The 18,564-nt window shown below is 31.4% G+C and overlaps 1 protein-coding gene and 1 pseudogene across 5 annotated transcripts; one reads left to right on the top strand and one right to left on the bottom strand.

Moving 5' to 3' along the window:
* Positions 1-4,267: 4,267 nt before the first annotated feature.
* On the top strand, positions 4,268-6,412 carry LOC146903177 (endoglucanase 7-like; annotated as a pseudogene). Its single transcript, XR_015024267.1, has 4 exons — positions 4,268-4,446; positions 4,585-5,185; positions 5,456-5,628; positions 5,977-6,412. The product of XR_015024267.1 is annotated as an endoglucanase 7-like (transcript).
* Positions 6,413-7,650: 1,238 nt separating this feature from the next.
* Positions 7,651-13,091, bottom strand: LOC146903176 (lipid droplet phospholipase 1-like). Of its 4 annotated transcripts, none has more exons than XR_015024266.1 (10): positions 12,756-13,091; positions 12,586-12,653; positions 11,813-11,883; positions 11,382-11,660; positions 10,174-10,337; positions 10,030-10,085; positions 9,627-9,679; positions 9,424-9,492; positions 8,156-8,253; positions 7,651-7,964 (listed from the first exon to the last, which is right to left on the bottom strand). XR_015024266.1 is itself a non-coding variant. In XM_085739508.1 (10 exons), the coding sequence occupies exons 1-10, from the start codon at positions 13,019-13,021 to the stop codon at positions 7,893-7,895; spliced, it is 1,248 nt and encodes a 415-aa protein (XP_085595634.1). In that variant the 5' UTR covers positions 13,022-13,091; the 3' UTR covers positions 7,651-7,892. The 4 variants fall into 4 exon arrangements, 3 of the variants coding, with proteins under 3 accessions (XP_085595634.1, XP_085595637.1, XP_085595636.1); XM_085739508.1 differs by having other exon boundaries at positions 9,424-9,544; XM_085739511.1 differs by lacking the exons at positions 7,651-7,964; positions 8,156-8,253 and adding an exon at positions 9,106-9,277.
* Between the last annotated feature and the right edge of the window lie 5,473 nt (positions 13,092-18,564).

Below are 18,564 nucleotides of genomic sequence, written 5' to 3'. Positions count from 1 at the left end.
ACCATTTTGTCCACCAATGCAAGAAACAATTAACCAAACATATCATTTATCACAAGGTCAAATTTTGTTCATTGAATTTTAAACAAGCTGCCTGAATGTACTGTAATTTAAACATCTTTTGACTTAAAAGTAAAAAAGTGATCACAATTTAAACACTTTTTTGATGTAAATTTCTCAATACCATGAATATATGAACAAACTATTAGGAATGAATACTAATGTAAATGAAGGTGCACACCAATGAGGCAATCAGCTTTCCAAGCTAACACACATAAGAAAACATCATATGTTGCAAATTTGTGATAAAATATATTAAGGGTAGAAGACTTCCATTTACTGAATCTTATAGCAGAATCAGATGCTTCTAATGTGGTTTTAGCGTTGAACGCTCACCAACAATATCTCAACTATGTTGGCTCTATTATTCGAGATTGTATTAGTTTTAAGGGTAGTTTTCGTAGTTTAAATTTCTTGCATGATAGGCATGAAGCCAACCAAGCTGCTCATTATTTAGCTAAATATGCTCTTAAGAATTCAGATTGCACATGGATTGAAGAAACCCCGCCTTGTATTTCTGCAGTCTTGACATTTAATTTATTGTCAGACTTTCATTAATAAAATTGTCTTTAACGTCAAAAAAAAAAAAATCTAAAGGGTTAATTTCAATGTTATTATTACGTGCAAGTGCAATAAGATAAATAAGTGTTTCCCCTCAAAAAAGATAAATAATTGGTTTAACAAAAAAGATAAATAATTGTTAATTTCCAATTCACACGTGATGCAAAAAAATAGAGCGAGTTAAACATTACAAATATAGATACAAAAAAATTCACCAAAAATATTTCTATATATAATTCCTAAAATCGTGGTGCATTAATTTGCGCCAATATTTCTTCTAAAATCTTCATTCCAGCCCACACCGTCACACATAAATATACAACGTGGAGGTTTAATTGAGAGAGTGAGATTTAATTGAGTTGGTTGTATTTGTCAAAAATAAAATAAAATTGAGTTGGTTGCAATGGAAACAAAACAACGTGGAGGATCAACTGAGTTGACGGACATGAGTGAAGTGCCATTGGACGATAAGGTGGATGTATTTGTCATGAGAGAGTGAGATTTAATTGAGTTGGTTGCATTTGTCAAAAAAAAAATTGAGTTGGTTGCAATGGAAACAAAACAACGTGGAGGATCAACTGAGTTGCCGGACATGAGTGAAGTGTCATTGGACGATAAGGTGGATGTATTTGTCATGAGAGAGTGAGATTTAATTGAGTTGGTTGCATTTGTCAAAAAAAAAAAATTGAGTTGGTTGCAATGGAAACAAAACAATGTGGAGGATCAACTGAGTTGCCGGACATGAGTGAAGTGTCATTGGACGATAAGGTGGATGTATTTGTCATGAGAGAGTGAGATTTAATTGAGTTGGTTGCATTTGTCAAAAAAAAAAATTGAGTTGGTTGCAATGGAAACAAAACAACGTGGAGGATCAACTAAGTTGCGGGACATGAGTGAAGTGTCATTGGACGATAAGGTGGATGTATTTGTCATGAGAGAGTGAGGTTGATAGAAAGGTAAACTTTGGCTTAACGGAGGTTGATAGAAAGGACTTATCTGAAACAAACTCGAAACTTAAAGGACCTATCTGAAACCTTAGAAACTTAAAGGACCTATTCGAAACAAACTCAAAACTTAAAGGACCTATCTGAAACCTTAAAAACTTAAAGGATCTATCTGAAACAAACATGAAACTTAAAGGACCCGAAAAGATATTTGGCCTATAATATTATATAATATAAATTTTTACCTTTTTCACTGACACCAAAAATATGGTATTTTTATAACAAAATTTGTTATAGAGTATAATTGGAAAAGAAAAAACCAACTATTCCCTTTATATGATGATACGAATTTGTATTCATGTTACACAAAATAAACGTCATTGAGTAAATATAGTATTTGTAAAAATATATCTTTTATATTTTAAACATTTTTTCCCTTCAAAAAATATTTTAAACATTTTTTTATTTAGTATGTTAATTCATAATAAATTCAAAGTTTTGTCCTTGTGAGCTTATCTCAGTTGATAAAGATAACACATAAATATATGCAAGGTCCGGGGTTCGAACACCGGACACCACCAAAAAAGTAATAAATTCAAAGTTTTGTACAATATTTTGCCAAACAACTTTTAACTTAAAAATAACTTTAAAACTAAAAAACAATAAAGAAACCAAACAGCTTTAGCTTCTTCCTTAAAGAGCTTTATTTTAACTTTGTTTTAAAGTAGCTTTTAGACCGAAAAAAAGTCTGGCCAAACGATACCTATATCAAAAATTAACAAACCACTAGGGTTGCTTATAAAAAAAAACTAGGTTTGACATTTGTTAATTAGTATCAATTTTTTTTATAACTCTTAGAGAAGGAGAATGTGATAATCTAGAGTTCGGTTAGTGATAGAACATGCACATATATAATTGAGAGAAAGATTATAATGTTCTGGATACTTCAGAACATTCTGTACCGAGATTAGAATGATCTCTACACACTTACACTTAAAGAGGAAACCATAAAGAAATGATAAAACTCTTTATTATTGAATGTGAGAGATATGAGTGATATTAGAGATGAGTCATGTTAACCAGTGCTCCCGGGGCACTAGTTAAGCAGCTAAAAATGGCAAAAAAACAAAAGTCAGCATTAAAAACAACACTTTTTCAAGTTTCAAAAAGTAAAATACACAATTTCTAAGAAAACATTTCTTTTTATAATTGCTTAACTACTGCCCCGGGGGCACTGGTTAACATTATCCATTAGAGATATGAGATATATCAATTGAATACAAAAAATAAGTACTTATAAGCTAAGTGGAGTTACTTGCACTACAAGTTACTAACCAACTAACTAACTAGTTACTAACTAACCAACAAACATAGCTGGATTTATCCACAACTAACTAACATTATAATATGAATTATACTTCAATAGTTAGAAATTTAAGTAAAATCTTATTGAGAATTGATTGGTGTCATTTTTTTCAAGGGACACATTCGATTTTTTGTTTTGTTTTTTATAAGAAAGGAACACACTCGAAATTTTAACAAATTTGTCTCAATTATAAAATTAAGTGTATGCATGATCAGGGGCGGATCTACATGTACTTGAGGGTGTGCACCTGCACACCCTGAACTTTTCAAATTTACACGTATAATCTTATATTTATTGACTTTGCACACCCTGAAAAATTATCTTTGCACCACCAATCTATTATTTCTCTCACACAGAGATGAAAAATCAAAGAAAAAGAAGTGAAATATAAGTGTGGCTATCTGTAGCATGAAGAAGAGGAGCAGGAAGTGAGATGAACCAGAAAAGAAGACGAAGGAAGACGGCTGGTGTTCTTTAATTGATACGCAGCAATTAACTAGGGTTATGTATACCATCATGGGCCTGGGCAGTTGGGCCACATAACTTTTGTTAGATTTTTTAATTTATCAAAGTAGTGTTAAATATAAAAGTTATAAATTTCATGCAATTATCTTTAAAGAACTCTCCTTCAAAAAAAAAAAATCTTTAAAGAACTCTAATTAATTTATTAGATTAAAAATGACAAATTGTAAGTTTTGTAGTTAAAATGAATAATTAAATCGAAAGAAAAAATGGCTACACAAAAACTATGTGTATATATTATAATAAGGTTAAATACTGTTTTTGGTCCTTCAAGTTTAACACAAATACCAGGTTAATATTTTAATTTTTTTAAGTTTTAAATAAGTTCTTTAAATTTTTTTGAGCTTCAAATAGGTCATTTAAATTGTTAATTTAATACACATATTTGAAGTTTTTTAAGTTTTCAAGTTTCAAATAGGTCATTAGAAGGGTAACAGTGCATTAAATTAATAACTTAAAAGAGCTATTTGATACTTAAAGTACCGAAAAAGGTATTTGACCTTATAAAAATTATTAACCAAAGAAGTAAAAAAAATCACCAAAAATTTGAACCCCCTGACCCAGGGTCCTGGATACGCCACTGTGCATGATAATACCTATCCTCTTATGAGATAACAACAATTGTACTATCTGTTTCAAAATTTAGCAGTATATTATAATTTTTTTTTTAATCATCTAGTGAATAAAATGCAAGTGAAAAATTAAGGACTATAAATTCATTATTTATTATGATCTACTTATAGTATGTACCTTTGATTTGTGAAGCTGGGATATTACCAAAGAGCAATAACATTTCATGGAGAGGGGATTCAGGGTTACAAGATGGGAAATCCACCAATGATAAAGAAGGACTTGTTGGTGGTTATTATGATGCAGGAGACAACATAAAGTTCCATTTTCCCTTGTCCTTTGCTATTACAATGCTAAGTTGGAGTGTGCTTGAATATAAGGCAAAATACAAGGCAGTTAATGAGTATGATCATGTTCTTAAGTGGGGTACTGATTACCTGCTCTTAACCTTCGATAGTTCTGCCTCTGAAATAAATCAAATTCATGCTCATGTAAATTAACTACTGTTTCTATATATTTGATTTATCCATCTGTTTTACTCATTTTAATGTATTTTATGTTTAGGTTGGTGGATCTCTAAAAGGTTCTACAACACCAGATGATTCATATTGTTGGCAAAAACCAGAAGACATGGAATATCCTCGCCCAACAACAACTATATCTGAAGGACCTGATCTTGCAGGAGAAATGGCAGCAGCGTTAGCCGCAACATCGATAGTTTTTGATGATGACACTGCTTATTCCAAGAAACTTGTCAAGGGAGCTGAAATTGTCTTTGCATTTGCTAGAGATTCTAGCAAAAAGGCACCCTACAGTAGTGGACAACCTTACATAGTAGAACCTTATTATAACTAACCTGGCTACTTTGATGAGTACATGTGGGGTAGTGTTTGGTTGTTTTTGGTCACTAATAACAATACATACCTTTCCTTCGCAACCGATCCTTCTGTGCCTAAGAATGCCAATGCATTTGATAAGATTACTGATTTGAATGTATTGAGCTGGGATAATAAGTTACCTGCTGCAATGTTGTTGCTAACAAGGGTGAGGATGTTTCTTAATCCTGGTTACCCTTACGAGGAAATGTTGAGTATGTACCATGAATCTGCTAGCCTTACCATGTGCTCTTATCTTCATCAATCTAATGTCTTCAACTGGACTGAAGGTAATTAAATAATTAACATGTTATTTTTGCCTTGTTTTTTTTTATTTTTTATTATTTGGACTAAAAATTGTGGTTGTGAGAGGGTTTTAAATTTCTGTCTGCAACCACAAGGTAATGTAAAAAGTTTTTGAAGTTTGTGCAACAACGAAGTGACCACAATTTCAATAACATTAACAGCATTTTCCCGCAATGTAAAGATTTGCAGTGTAATCAAAAGCGCAATATTGTTAAACAAAATCATAATATGTATGTTAACATGAAAATATGTAGGGGGGTTGATACAATTGAACCATGGACAACCAAAATCTCTCCAATATGTTGTTAATGCTGCATTTCTAGCATCTCTTTTTGCTGATTATATGAAAGCCCAAGGTGTTCCTGGATGGTATTGTGATCATAATTACTTTTCAATATCTGTTCTAAAGGCATTTTCAACCTCTCAGGTACAGTATTCTTCACTTCATTCTTTTTTTGATTTAAATATTTTTGTAACTTGTGTTATTTGAACATCCAAGTTTAGACAACTTTTTGAGTGGTTAGTGTAGTTTAAATGAATAAACAAACATAACTTCATTATTGGCATCCAAATTTCGACACATGATTTACTCATTAACCATCTAATGAACACAATTAATCATCTATTTAAACTGCATTAATCACTTAGCATGTTATCGTAAAATTTGTCTAAATTAAGTTATTCAAAAATTATTTCTCTATTTTAGATTTATAACTTATCATGTTGAAAATAATAATAATATTGTTAATTTTTTATATATATTCCCTTAAAACAGATGGATTACATCATGGGTAAAAATCCAATGAATATGAGCTACATAGTTGGGCATGGCAACAAATTTCCAAGACATGTTCATCATAGAGGTGCATCAATTCCAAATGATGACAAACATTACTCATGCATTGAGGGTTGGAAGTGGCGTGACACCCCTAACCGAAATCCTAACAATATTACAGGAGCAATGGTTGGAGGGCCAAATGGTTTTGACCAATTCTATGATTCAAGGAACAATAACAGTTATACTGAGCCAACCTTAGCTGGGAATGCAGGATTAGTTGCTGCCTTAATTTCCTTAACAAGCACAAGCACTACAGGTAGTGGTGTTTGTTGACACTGATACCATTTTCAATCAAACTCGACAATACAGACCACAAAATCTACCTCCACCATAGAAACCATTATATCATCTATTCCATTGATTTATTTTATCCTAATACTTTTCCATTTTCAACTTATCCATATGCTTATATTCATTTATTATTTATTATTTATTTAAAATCAGTCAATTGTTCACTCTTAAAACTATATTTTAGAATTTAGAGTTAGCTAGTTAGTTCAACTAAGCTAATGGATAGAGATTGGAAAATTTACATCTTTTTTTTTTTTTTTTGAGGGAAGAAAATTTACATCTTGATAATAACAAATTTAAAGTGTAGAATCTCAACTGTTTGATCTTAATCAAATGACAAAATAGTAGTGAACATACAACACAATACAACACTACTATCGAATAAAATAAAATAAGAGTATTACTTGGAGGTTGATTTGGTGGTGAAGATGTGAGATCTAGGAGTGTACTCATTTATAAATATAATACTCTTTTACTCTTTTTTTATTTATTTATCAGAGCTAGCTGATTTGTTTATAACTGAACTAGAGCTAGACTTTCTCTTTTCACTAAACAAACAAAACCTTATTTGAATTTTCCTCACTTTTTAAACCTAACATTTTTAATTACCCCACTATATCCAATCATCATTTTCTATAAAAATAATAGGGTCAGTCCTCCTCCTTTTGGTCAATATTTTCTACTTATAAAATTATTGCATGAATCCGGTTTTAGTCCTCATTAAAAATTAAGTTTGGTTTCCTCAAAAAAAAAAAAAAAGTTTGGATTCTACCCGACGTATCATATTCTTCAATTTTAGTCTTCATTTAACTTATGTGCAGTTCTGAGCGGGACAATTTAATGTTTTTTTAATCCACTTGAATTTTAAATTAGTCGACATTATTTTAAAATAACAAAGGTTAAATTAGAAATAAAATGCTCATGAATCTCTCTCCATGCATTTTATTGAGGGGGGTTTCTCCACATGGCTCTTCAATTAAAAAGGTTAAGTCCACGACTACTGGTTACCAAATTCTTCAGCAAAACTCATGAGTTTCTCTCCCCATTTTAATTATTAACATTTATTTTAAAAAATAAAATAAAAACAACACATTAAAACAAATTAAAAACGCAAAAAATGTGTTTATCTATTGTTCATGTATGTTTCTCTCTTCTCCTTTCCCCATCACCTCCCCAAGGGGATAAATATTTTTTCTTTCCCTGTAAATATTGTTGCATAATAATTTTATGCGATAAGTACCGAGTTGATTCCATTCAAACATCCCTACTAATTACTAAATCATATGTCCAGTGCAAGAAAAATAGGGCAATTACAAGGACTTCTGAAGGAACATAAATAATCAACTCAATAGTGGTGTGTATACATTTTGTCCAGTGCAAGAAACAATTAACCCAATATATCTGTTGTCAGTAGGTCTGTAAAATTCTCAATATATAGTGTGAACATATGGACTATTAGGAATGAGTGCATATGTAAATGAAGCTGCACAACAATGAAGTAATCAGCTAGCCAAGACATACAAAAATACTGTAGAATTTGCAATACAAGACATTGCCGGAGACTAGATAAGGAAGTTATCTATCATGTGAAGGATCACATCAGAACCATCCGAATGCAACCAGTAGGTTTTCACCTGAGATTAACAACAGACAAATAAAATATCACGGAACATCTAGCTGAAATTGTGGCAATCTTCAAATAATATCTCGTATTATACATTTATATTTGTATAACAAATGCCCTTTCATCTAGAGCTGGATTTATGAAGTAGTTTAAAATAGCATCAACAAGTTTTGCCGGAAAGCTATAAGATAAAAACTTTACCTGGATTGTACTGTGAGCAGTATACCGCTGTTTACTCTTCTGAAAGCTAACATCCACACGCTCCCAATGAACCTGAGTGAGACCCCTTATCATCTCCTCTACAAAAAGCATATGTCTTCAACTTGTGAAAATGAAATCTTATGTAAATTCTTTGACAAAATAATATTAAGACTAGAAATTGTATGCTAGGGTAGCTTGTACGATTCAAATATACAATAATATTCCAGTAGATTAATAATTATCGAAATTGATTTTGTTTACTTTTAATTATCTGGTTTATTCAAAAACTTACTCACAAACTGCCAAGTTGTTAAATCTTTTTTTTTTTTAAACTCGGTATCATGACCCAAGGACCGACTAATCCAAGTGGCTATATGTTAAAATTTGGTAGGGTAGTCAAATTCAGATTGGAAGCTTGTGAGCGTATCATGAATCTACCAGATATAATAAAATAAAAGAACTCAATGAGATTTTACAAATCAGTCCATGGCAAGAATCAGTTCATCATCCAGAAACCCAAAATTGCAATTTAAATTACATATTTGTACCAGTAAGCTATAAACTTCCAAAGAAAGGCAGAGGTAGGTTAATTATTTCAAAGTTAGGCTGTCAGAACAAGTCACCATCAGAAACTAAAATCATACAAAGATAATTTATTTTCATCACCATTACTTACTATAAATTTAAATAACAGTAGGAGATCATTCGGTTTAAAATCTTGCCAAGAAAAACAAATTTTCCTAGCTCCTACAAGAAGAACATACTATACCAACCACCCAAGGTTCAATGGAAATTTCATTGTCTTGTATCTTACAAAGTTTATGCCACAGTTATCAAAATATCCTTTTCTCTACAAAAAAGTATCGTCATAACACATTCTTTGTGCTTACTGCTTAAATATTCTTGCATGTCTAAATAGACAAGCACTTCGAGTGTTGAGTGTAGTACGATTTTTAGAAACATATTATATGAAGGTCCAAACGGTTATAAACATGAAGAGCAAAGTAAAAAAGAGGAAAGGAGATTGTCCTATACTTCATATATTTTTTTCTCTCTTTATCTTGCTGAATGTTCTTGGACTAGACACTACTATTAATCCTACCAAAAATATGCACGACTATCCTGAAAGCAAAATAAAACCTGAGATGAAAATTTCCTCATCTTAAGTAAACTTCTTGTCCATACTTCTTTCACAAATACCAGAGACAAAAAAAGGTTTACATTGCAAAGCAGACAGTTTTTATTTCTTACAGGAAAACGAAACAAACCTTCCATGTCAATTTTCTGGCCTCCAACGTTAATATATGCTTTGTTGGAAATATCATCAACAGTCCCACCTTCAGTGTGTACAACGTGTGGGTATTTCTCATCAATTACTAGAAGATTAGACTAGCAGAAAAGAAAGGATGTAAATTTACTCTTTGTAAACCATGTAAAACATTAAGATTGAGAATCATCAGAAAGTCTTTACCTTTGGAAGTTCATGTTGACGCCGAATTGATGAGGTGCTCCATCCAACCATATCTTCAACACAAGTCAAGAAATTTACAAGATATAATAAGTATTGCTCTATCTTAAATTTAGATTACATCATTGTAACAATATATGGTTTCAAGAAAATAATTAGCTCGTGTGGCAGAGGAGCATGGGCCTGCAGGGCTGTCAATAAACTCTGATTTGCATAATAATAGTAAACCCCAGTTAAGACAATTTCAATATCATGTCTTTGTCCGAGATGCACTTCATAATACACATAAAAGCTGCATGTGCTGACTTTGACATGGGCCATTGACACTATATCATTATCATCCATTAAGCTTCAGTACAATTTGAAATTGATAAACAAAAAGACATCTAATTTGAAAAGAGGATACGATCAAAGTTTGCATTTGCATATGCTACTCGACGCTTAAACACACATAAAGCTGACCTGCACAATCATTAACAATTTAATTGAATTGGTGAAGAATTGACTGTTAATATGATATAACAAACTTAAATGACTCGGTAACACTAACATAAATTTTAAATCATCAGAATCCTCAATCATTCGGAGGAGAAGAGGAGGCTTTCCATCATCGTTGTCCGTGAGGAAAAGATGTTTACCAGTTCTCCCTACAATTAAATGTGCAGTTTGAGATGCTCTTCTTTCAAGGAAAGGAATGCCACAAAGAAATGGAAGCTACAAGAACCGGAAAATTAAGGAGCATAAATAAGAGACGGTGTTCCAGTATGCACACACACTTAAGTCCCCAAGCTGCTACAAATTAAATAATCAAAATATACATAGGAAACCTATCCCAATAGCTTGACTATGATGGAAACTCTACAGAGAATGAAAAAGATGCAAACCATTTTTAGCTCGTACAACAAATAGAATATAATTCCGTTGTTTGTATAATTTCAAATGGTAAGAAAGTTGATTCCCTTTAATAAAATGAAAAAGTGACAATCGAAAAGTCTACGTAAGATATTATAGCAATTTCTAAAATAAATCTTTGGGCTATAAATTGAGCTTGCTTTGCAATTTTGCATTAATCTTTCAAATTTGTCTTCAAATGTCCATACCTGCACAGGATGGCCTATGAAGATATCTGGCAAAATTCATTTGGCAACGAAAACAATTTAGGAGTTTTTTCAGAAGCTAATATATATATATATATATATATATATATATATATATATATATATATATATATATATATATATCAGAATATTAATTACTAATCTTCAGTTGATGGTTCTGGAATCATATGGATCATGTCATATTAAGTGGTTTTTGAGAAGGATAATGTTCCGTGCCATGAAAACCGGTCTGTAACTTTCGTATCAAAGTTTAATTGCGAAGGATATTATTCACTTTTTTGTCTTGCTTGTACTTTTTCCAGCCCTATAATTTATGGTTTTCTCTCCTCATACTAATAACACAAATCTCTAAGGAAACAAGGGACTCATTAATGATTACATTGATACTACTGTGTTTGCACTGAGCTGCCTCTTGTATGCAATTTTAAGCTAACAACAATCAAATGCTAAAACATTTTACTTCAAGTTGGATTGTGATAGACAAATTAAAAAGCACAGATGACTGTGATGGAATTCAGCGAAAGAAAATAACAACAATAAGAAAAAATAGCAGATGCCAGGCAAAAATAAAGGTAGGTGTATAATATATCCATGATGCTGAAACGTGATACAATACTGTTCATAGAAAACTTAAAGCTACCTGTCTATGTCCTCTTGAACCAAGATGCGGCGTGGCAAAGGTTATAAAGTTCATTGGCTCTAAACCAGCGATTCTGGCTTCATAATGTTGTTTTGTGCAATTCTTCGTACATTCTGTCTCCTCTTTGCAGTCACAATTTCTGCAGGTAACTTCAGCTTCTAATGTTTTGGAGGAATCAAAAAGTCTGGCAATAGCATATCTTGCCACCAAGCCTCCCAAAGAATGTGCTACAAAAGAGATCTTCTGCAACCCAGGCCAGCGTCTGACAATAGATAGTACCTAGATAAACATGAATTAAGTTTAAAACTGGTGATTCAAATGTGAATGAATTATCATAAGGTAAAAAAACAACAAAAATCATTTTCCAAAGTAATTTAAAGTTCAGGGAAGTTTAAGAGACCAAAAGGATCAAATTGCAACTACCAAAATACCTCTTCAGCTAGCCTCTCACCCATGGTATCAACACCATCAAATGTCAATTTTGAAGAATTGCATTCACTGCCTGTCCACAATATATCATTAAAATTACAGATGATTATGTTCTTTTATAATAATTCACAAGACAAACAAAGTCAACAATCGATGTACACAGTAGATAAAAATTTTCAACCTGTTACTGTCACTTATATTTGTGTACACCGTTCACCAAAATGAGAAGCTATTTTCAACGTCTCACCATTTATATGAAAATCCACAATAATATTGTTTACACTTATATTTATAAAAAATATTTTGTTAAATGTAAATTAACACAATCATCTGTCAAATTATGGTATAACAAGGGATGTATACAACACCGTCAAAACTACACCCTCAAACCAAGTCAATTCACGAGTTTTTTTCATAACCAACAATTAGATACATACAAAGTAGATGTAAAATCATCATTAAGACCTTCATACTTGAGCATCAATAAACTGACCGGATTAGTTATCCTAAATCCATATATGCAAAACTTTAGCTCATTTAGACATTCATAAGTTTTTTTTTGTGTGTGTAAACAATGTATCCTTCGCACACAACTGCGTAGACTAATTCATCATATTTTGTGGGACCTAAATAGGCGGCAAAATCTCTATAAGAGTTTTAAAGCCGCTGTCTGTCCAAGCTTGGGTTTGAACTTGAACCAGTGACCTTGGTTAAGCTAGAAGAGAGCCGTGTGAATTACATATACAATGATATCTATCTACAGAGATTTTCTTACGGTGGACGATGACTTTATCTGGAAGCCTCTTGAGAAACTGCTCCGCACCATATCTCCAATCAGCAGAACTGAAAATTCCAAATGCATTTGGTTGTAGTTTGTTTGAAAATGAATCTAAATGTAGTGATTACATTCAATATGATTATGAGAGTGAAGGTGGTTAAGATTACCTGCCAACAATGCCATTAACCATGATGACAAGGTGAGGAGGAATGGGATTGTTAGCATCAGCACTATTATCCTCTACTTTGGGGTTGTTCAAATTTAAACAACTTCCTCCAAATCGTCGACGATGAAATTTTATTTTGATAATCCAAAAAGCGATGAGAAGAGATCCGAATAATAATGATGATGATGATGGCGTATGGTTGAAGTTGAAGCGAACAATCGCGATAATGATCGCAAAGCTCAGAGCCCAAACTAGAAACGAATTCATTCCTTTGTTTTTTCAGTTGTTGTCGTTTCTTCTTTCTACTCAGTAAATTCTCTCAAACCAACTCAGCTTTCTCTCTTTCTTTTGTCTATACATAAATAAAGGGGTAATGAATATGCAATGATTGATCATTTTAGTCCTTTATTGTATCAAAATTTTAAAATCGTCCCTGATTGTGCATTCTGTTAGTCAAAATAGTCTTTGACACTAAAACAACCTCTCAATGTTCACAATAACTCTTTTCATATTGGGACTAAAATGAGAATAAACATGTACTTATAAGGACTAATATGACAATAAGTAAGTATATTGGAGGACTAATATGACAATATTAATGAAATATTTTAACATTAAGAACTATTTTGACTAACAAAATGTACAATCAGGGACTACTTTGAAGTTTTGATACATTGAAGGACTGTTTTGACTACTCATTACAATTTTAGGGACCAAAGTAACTATTACCCCATAAATAAATTATTATGTTTTTTTAAATAAAAAAATAAAAGAAACTATTTGTTTGCCAAGGATTGGATTCTCACTCTTGAACATGTGGCTTTGTTTGGGAGGAGAATAAAGGACTTACTGTGTGTTTGGATCACCAAAGAAAGTGAGAGGAAAGATTGTAAGAGGAAAGATTGTTAAAGGAAAGAAAGTATGAGGAAAGTGAATGGAAAGTGAGATGATTTGTTAGGTTGTTTGATTATAGTGAAAGTGAATAGAAAGTGGAAGGAAAGTGTAACACCCCGTTTTCCCAACGTAAAAATTTCTTAAATAAAATCAGAGTTTTTCATCATAAAACGGAATGTCACATTTCTTAAAAAACGTAAATGGAATAATAATTTATCCTTCAAAAATATAACAACATAATCTTTAAAACTTCGCAGCGGAATAGTTTGACAACTTAAATAATCTTTGCCACAAGGGCCTCAATATAAATTTTCATAAAACTTAGTTCAACATCAATTCTTGAAAGATTCATAAAGTAATACGTAAGGAACAGAAAGTAAAGACATAATCCCATCCCGTCACGTATCAGAGCACCTAAGACACACTTGTGAGGAGTCCACTCACGACCGCAACTAATCCTGGTTACCTGCAAGTTACCCATACGAAGAGCAACATTTCCAAGCAGAGGGGTGAGATTTCTCAAACAATAGTATTAAACATATAAATCATATAAAGTACATTCAACAACTTAAACATCTTATAATTCATTAATCATATCTAACAACTTAAACTTCCTTAACTAGTATCATTAATCTTCCTACATTAGTCAGAAACTATCATAACACTAATCATAAACATCTTCATATATCATCAATTACTAATCTTAAACATCATTATATAACATCAAATAATAGTCACCAACAATCATCACATAGCATCAATATCAATCATAAGCATCAATATGTAATTCACATAAGTATCATTATCAAAACATAGCATTACCGAAAATAACTTCATAATCAAATTCGTAATCAATCTCATATATCCACATAATTATAAACATCAACTTATAGCATCCTAAGTACAAACACAACGTTATCATGTATCGTCATAAATATATTCATAAAACATCACATATCATCATATCATAATTCACGTAACATCTTATCATAAATCATATAACATCATAATCAATCATCAACATAAACATCATAATCATTCATCTTCATTCATCATAGCACTTCATTAATAACTTATCAACGTGACGTCTTGACATCTAAACAACTCGACAACTCGACAACTTGACAACTCGACAACTTCACATCTTAAATCATCTTAAAACTTCTTGATATGCAAATGCATGTGGTACCAATCAACAACATAAATGAGCGTAATTAGGCTCTTCAACATGTGAGCATAAAGCTGTCGGGCTTAAAGCCCCCAACGTAGTTTGAGCACAAAGGCTGCCGGGCCTAAAGCCCCCAACTTTAATGAGCACAAGGCTGCCGGGCCTCAAGCCCCCAACTTTAATGAGCACAAAGGCTGCCGGGCCTCAAGCCCCCAACTTTAATGAGTATGCAATGGACTCAATCTTCCTACAACTTGACAACTTAAACAACATCATGAACATCTATGACATCCTAACATCTTGACATCTTGACAACATAACATCTTAACAACTTGATGACTTCATAACGACTCGACGACTTAACAACTCTTATCATCTTAACGTCTTAACATCTTAATATCTAAGCATCTTGACAACATATGGATCACATAAATAATTCATGTCATATCATAATATAACAATATCAAATGATAATAAACAACATCTTAAAACATCATATTCATCAATCATAAACAACTTCATATAACATCGTATTTAAACATCGACAATAATTCACTAAGTATCTTTGTAAAAACATAATAAATTATCCACAACATATTTTCATGTCAAACCAAAGCTACTGGAAAGATATCACAAATATCAACGTGATATCAACAACTTTCATGTTTACAACAAAGATCAATTCAAAACAGAAACATATGAACAAAACGCAAAAACATGAAACAGAGAATGTTGTCACCGTACAATTTTGCTAAGACCTCCCTGTAGTATTTTCATCATAACTCACAGACCAAACATCATTTTCACGTCAAACCAAAGCCACAAGAAAGCTAACAAAATTATCTAAAACTTTCATGTTTACGCCTAAGACCAATTCTGTACCGATCAATACCAGTTTTTATTTTAAATTCGGAAAAGTTGTGCTGAAAGTCCATAAAAATTCACTGTGACCTACGTGCAGTAATTTGACCATAACTCAAGTTCTATAAATTCTATTGATGTGAGACCAACGGCATTAGAAAGCTAACATCCATACCTACAACTTTCGTGTTTACACCTAAGATCATTTCCCCACCGATCAATATAGGTTTTAATATCAAAATTCGGGCAGAATGCAGATTTTCTCCAAGTTTCACCTAATCTCATGGTTATAACCTCAAAACTACTTCCAATAATCATCCTATGGATTATCTAAGGTCTGTACATAATTTCTACATCAATTCAACAAGTTTTCATCATCTAATCATCAAATCTCTCTCAAAACCCTAATTCTCAAATTCTCACAAACTCTCCCCAACTTGTTAGATGTAATCTAATGATTTAACAACTTAATATTAATGCAAGATAGTCTCACCCTCACCTTAGATTAATTCCTGAATCAGCAGCAGCGTTCTTCTTTCCTAAGATATTCTCCTCTTCTCTTGACTTTTCTCTTCTCTTCTCTTCTTTCTTGTTCTTCTCTTTTCCAAAAAGCGGTTTAAGGTAAACTCTTTCCAACCTAAGCTTCTCTATTTATAATACTAAAATATTCTTCCCAAATCTATTTAGGCCCAACAACTTATTCTTCTTTCTATTCCAACCCTCAAATCCACTCACACTAACAATCCTCATATTCTAATAAATAATATTTCTCTACTAAATATAGTCTTCCACTAAATATATAATAATACACCATATAACAATAATAGCATATTTCATCAAAATATATATGTATATAATATTTTAACACCAAATAACAAATATACCTCTTCATTGAATAATAAATATATTTCTACACCAGATAACATATATATTTTCACACAAAATAACAAATATATTTCTACACTAAATAACATATATATTTCTACACAAAATAACAAATATATTTCTACACCAAATAATATATATATTTCTACACAAAATAACCCCACAACTTAATATTTATTTTATTTTCGAATCTTATTTTATTAAACAATAAAATAAGTCACAACGTCTCATAAATTTCTCTAAAATCATATAAATCACATAAATCTTATAAATCACACTAATCATATAAATATATTCTAAAACTCATTTAAAATAATTAAATAAAAAGGAGGGCGTTACAGAAAGAATAAACTATATTTTGTAAATGACATTTATACCCTTTTATAAAAATGATATATACACACATGTATTATTTTATAATAATAAAATAAAATGATAGTAGGTATTATGGTCTTTTCACTCAAAAGTTGGTGTTTCTACATCCTTTCCGTCCAAAAAAGCAGGGAAAGATTTTAGGCATGGGTCCCACCAAAAAGATACTTTCTTTCCACTCTTACAAAGCAACCAAACAAGGGAAAGAATGTTTTTCCATAAACTTTCCATTCTTTAGGCTTTCTTTCCTTGATCTATCCATGGTACCAAACACAGCCTTAAGGTGTAAAATATTGAAAAAAAGTAGCGAAATCTTTCGTATCTTTTTAAAAAGTGTTTTTTTAAAGGTTAATAAATTAATGTTTATGATTGATGTATTTTTAATTTTAAAAATATTACTTGTTTAAAAAAAAAATTAAAAATATTATAACAACTTAGATTGATTTGAAGAATTCATGTAATTTCTTCAAAATATTTCAATATCATTTTCTAATACTGTTTTTTTTCCTCTCAACTAAAAGGATCTAGTATTACGAAGAAAAATAAACCTTATATCACTCCCATTCTAAAGTCATCTATTTCTTATACTTGCTCATTAGTTTGCTTTTTCATTCTTGTTTTGCTTTTTAGAAATGATATTTGTACAACCATTTTATGATAACTTTTGAACAACTTTCTCTCTCATACTCACATGGTCCTGTTATCCTCTCTCTTCCTTTTTTCTCTCCATTGTTTTTAACCAATAAAAAGAAAGAAAAGCAAGGTTTGTCGCTAAAATTGTCAATAAATGGATGTACCAATATCATTGCTCTTTGTTTTTAGTTCTCGTTTTGTTTAAAAAAAAATAACCATACAAATACATACAACTTGGATGATATGATAAGGGACATCTCTCTCAGCTTAAGCAAAAATCTTTGGTTCAAATCCGGCTTTCAACATGAAGTTGTGTTAAATCTCTTGAATGAAAGTTTTATCACTCATTACAATTCTATCTAACTTTTTTTTTTCCTGAGGGATACGGTTCTATCTAACTTGAAAGACTACTTTTTAGTAGATAACTTTCATAACATATGAACTAGCTGATTTTATTTGTAATATTTGATAAAATTAATGATTGGATTATTTTATAAATATGAAATTATATAGTAAAGACATGTTCAATTAGCATTGATATTTTAATTTTTCAATTAAGATAATATAGTAATATTGAGTGATAAAATGATAAAGGGAAATGCTAACCGGTGCCCCCGGGGCACTGATTAAGGATATGAAAAAGGAAATTATATAGCAGTTAATGCATTGAAATTGTGTAATTAATTTATAATAAAGTCAAAAGCAGTTTCCTTTTATGGTAATAATTCTCTTTTATAATATGCTTAACCGGTGCCCCCGGGGCACCGGTTAGCAGGACCCAATGATAAATTAGAAGTTTTAAACTACTTAAATTTGCTTATAAAAAACACTAAGTTAAGTAAAAATAAGTTAAAAACTCGCGAGAGAACGACGATTGTCAAACAGTCTTTTTTTTAGCCATACAAGTTTATATAGGAGTAGAAAAGTGTTGATATATCAAATGTGAGTAAATTGACATAAAGAATGTTGAACACACAAGTGAGAGATGTTATATTTC

The sequence above is a fragment of the Medicago sativa genome, chromosome 8 (genome assembly GCF_051527215.1).
Source record: "Medicago sativa cultivar Bolivia chromosome 8, Bolivia_mono, whole genome shotgun sequence".
Classification (NCBI taxonomy): domain Eukaryota; kingdom Viridiplantae; phylum Streptophyta; class Magnoliopsida; order Fabales; family Fabaceae; genus Medicago; species Medicago sativa.
The sequence above is the reverse complement of the archived record's forward strand: the minus strand, read 5'-3'. Positions and strand labels throughout refer to the sequence as shown.

What these genes read in the sequence shown, in the direction of transcription:
- LOC146903176 (XM_085739508.1), bottom strand. Translation starts at nt 13,021, where the DNA reads ATGAATTCGTTTCTAGTTTGGGCTCTGAGCTTTGCGATCATTATCGCG. An exon ending in TCTGATGATTTAAAATTTAT is followed by an intron (nt 10,086 to 10,173) that starts GTTAGTGTTACC and finishes ATGATTGTGCAG; the next exon opens with GTCAGCTTTATGTGTGTTTA. An exon ending in GTCAACATGAACTTCCAAAG is followed by an intron (nt 9,545 to 9,626) that starts GTAAAGACTTTC and finishes CTTTTCTGCTAG; the next exon opens with TCTAATCTTCTAGTAATTGA.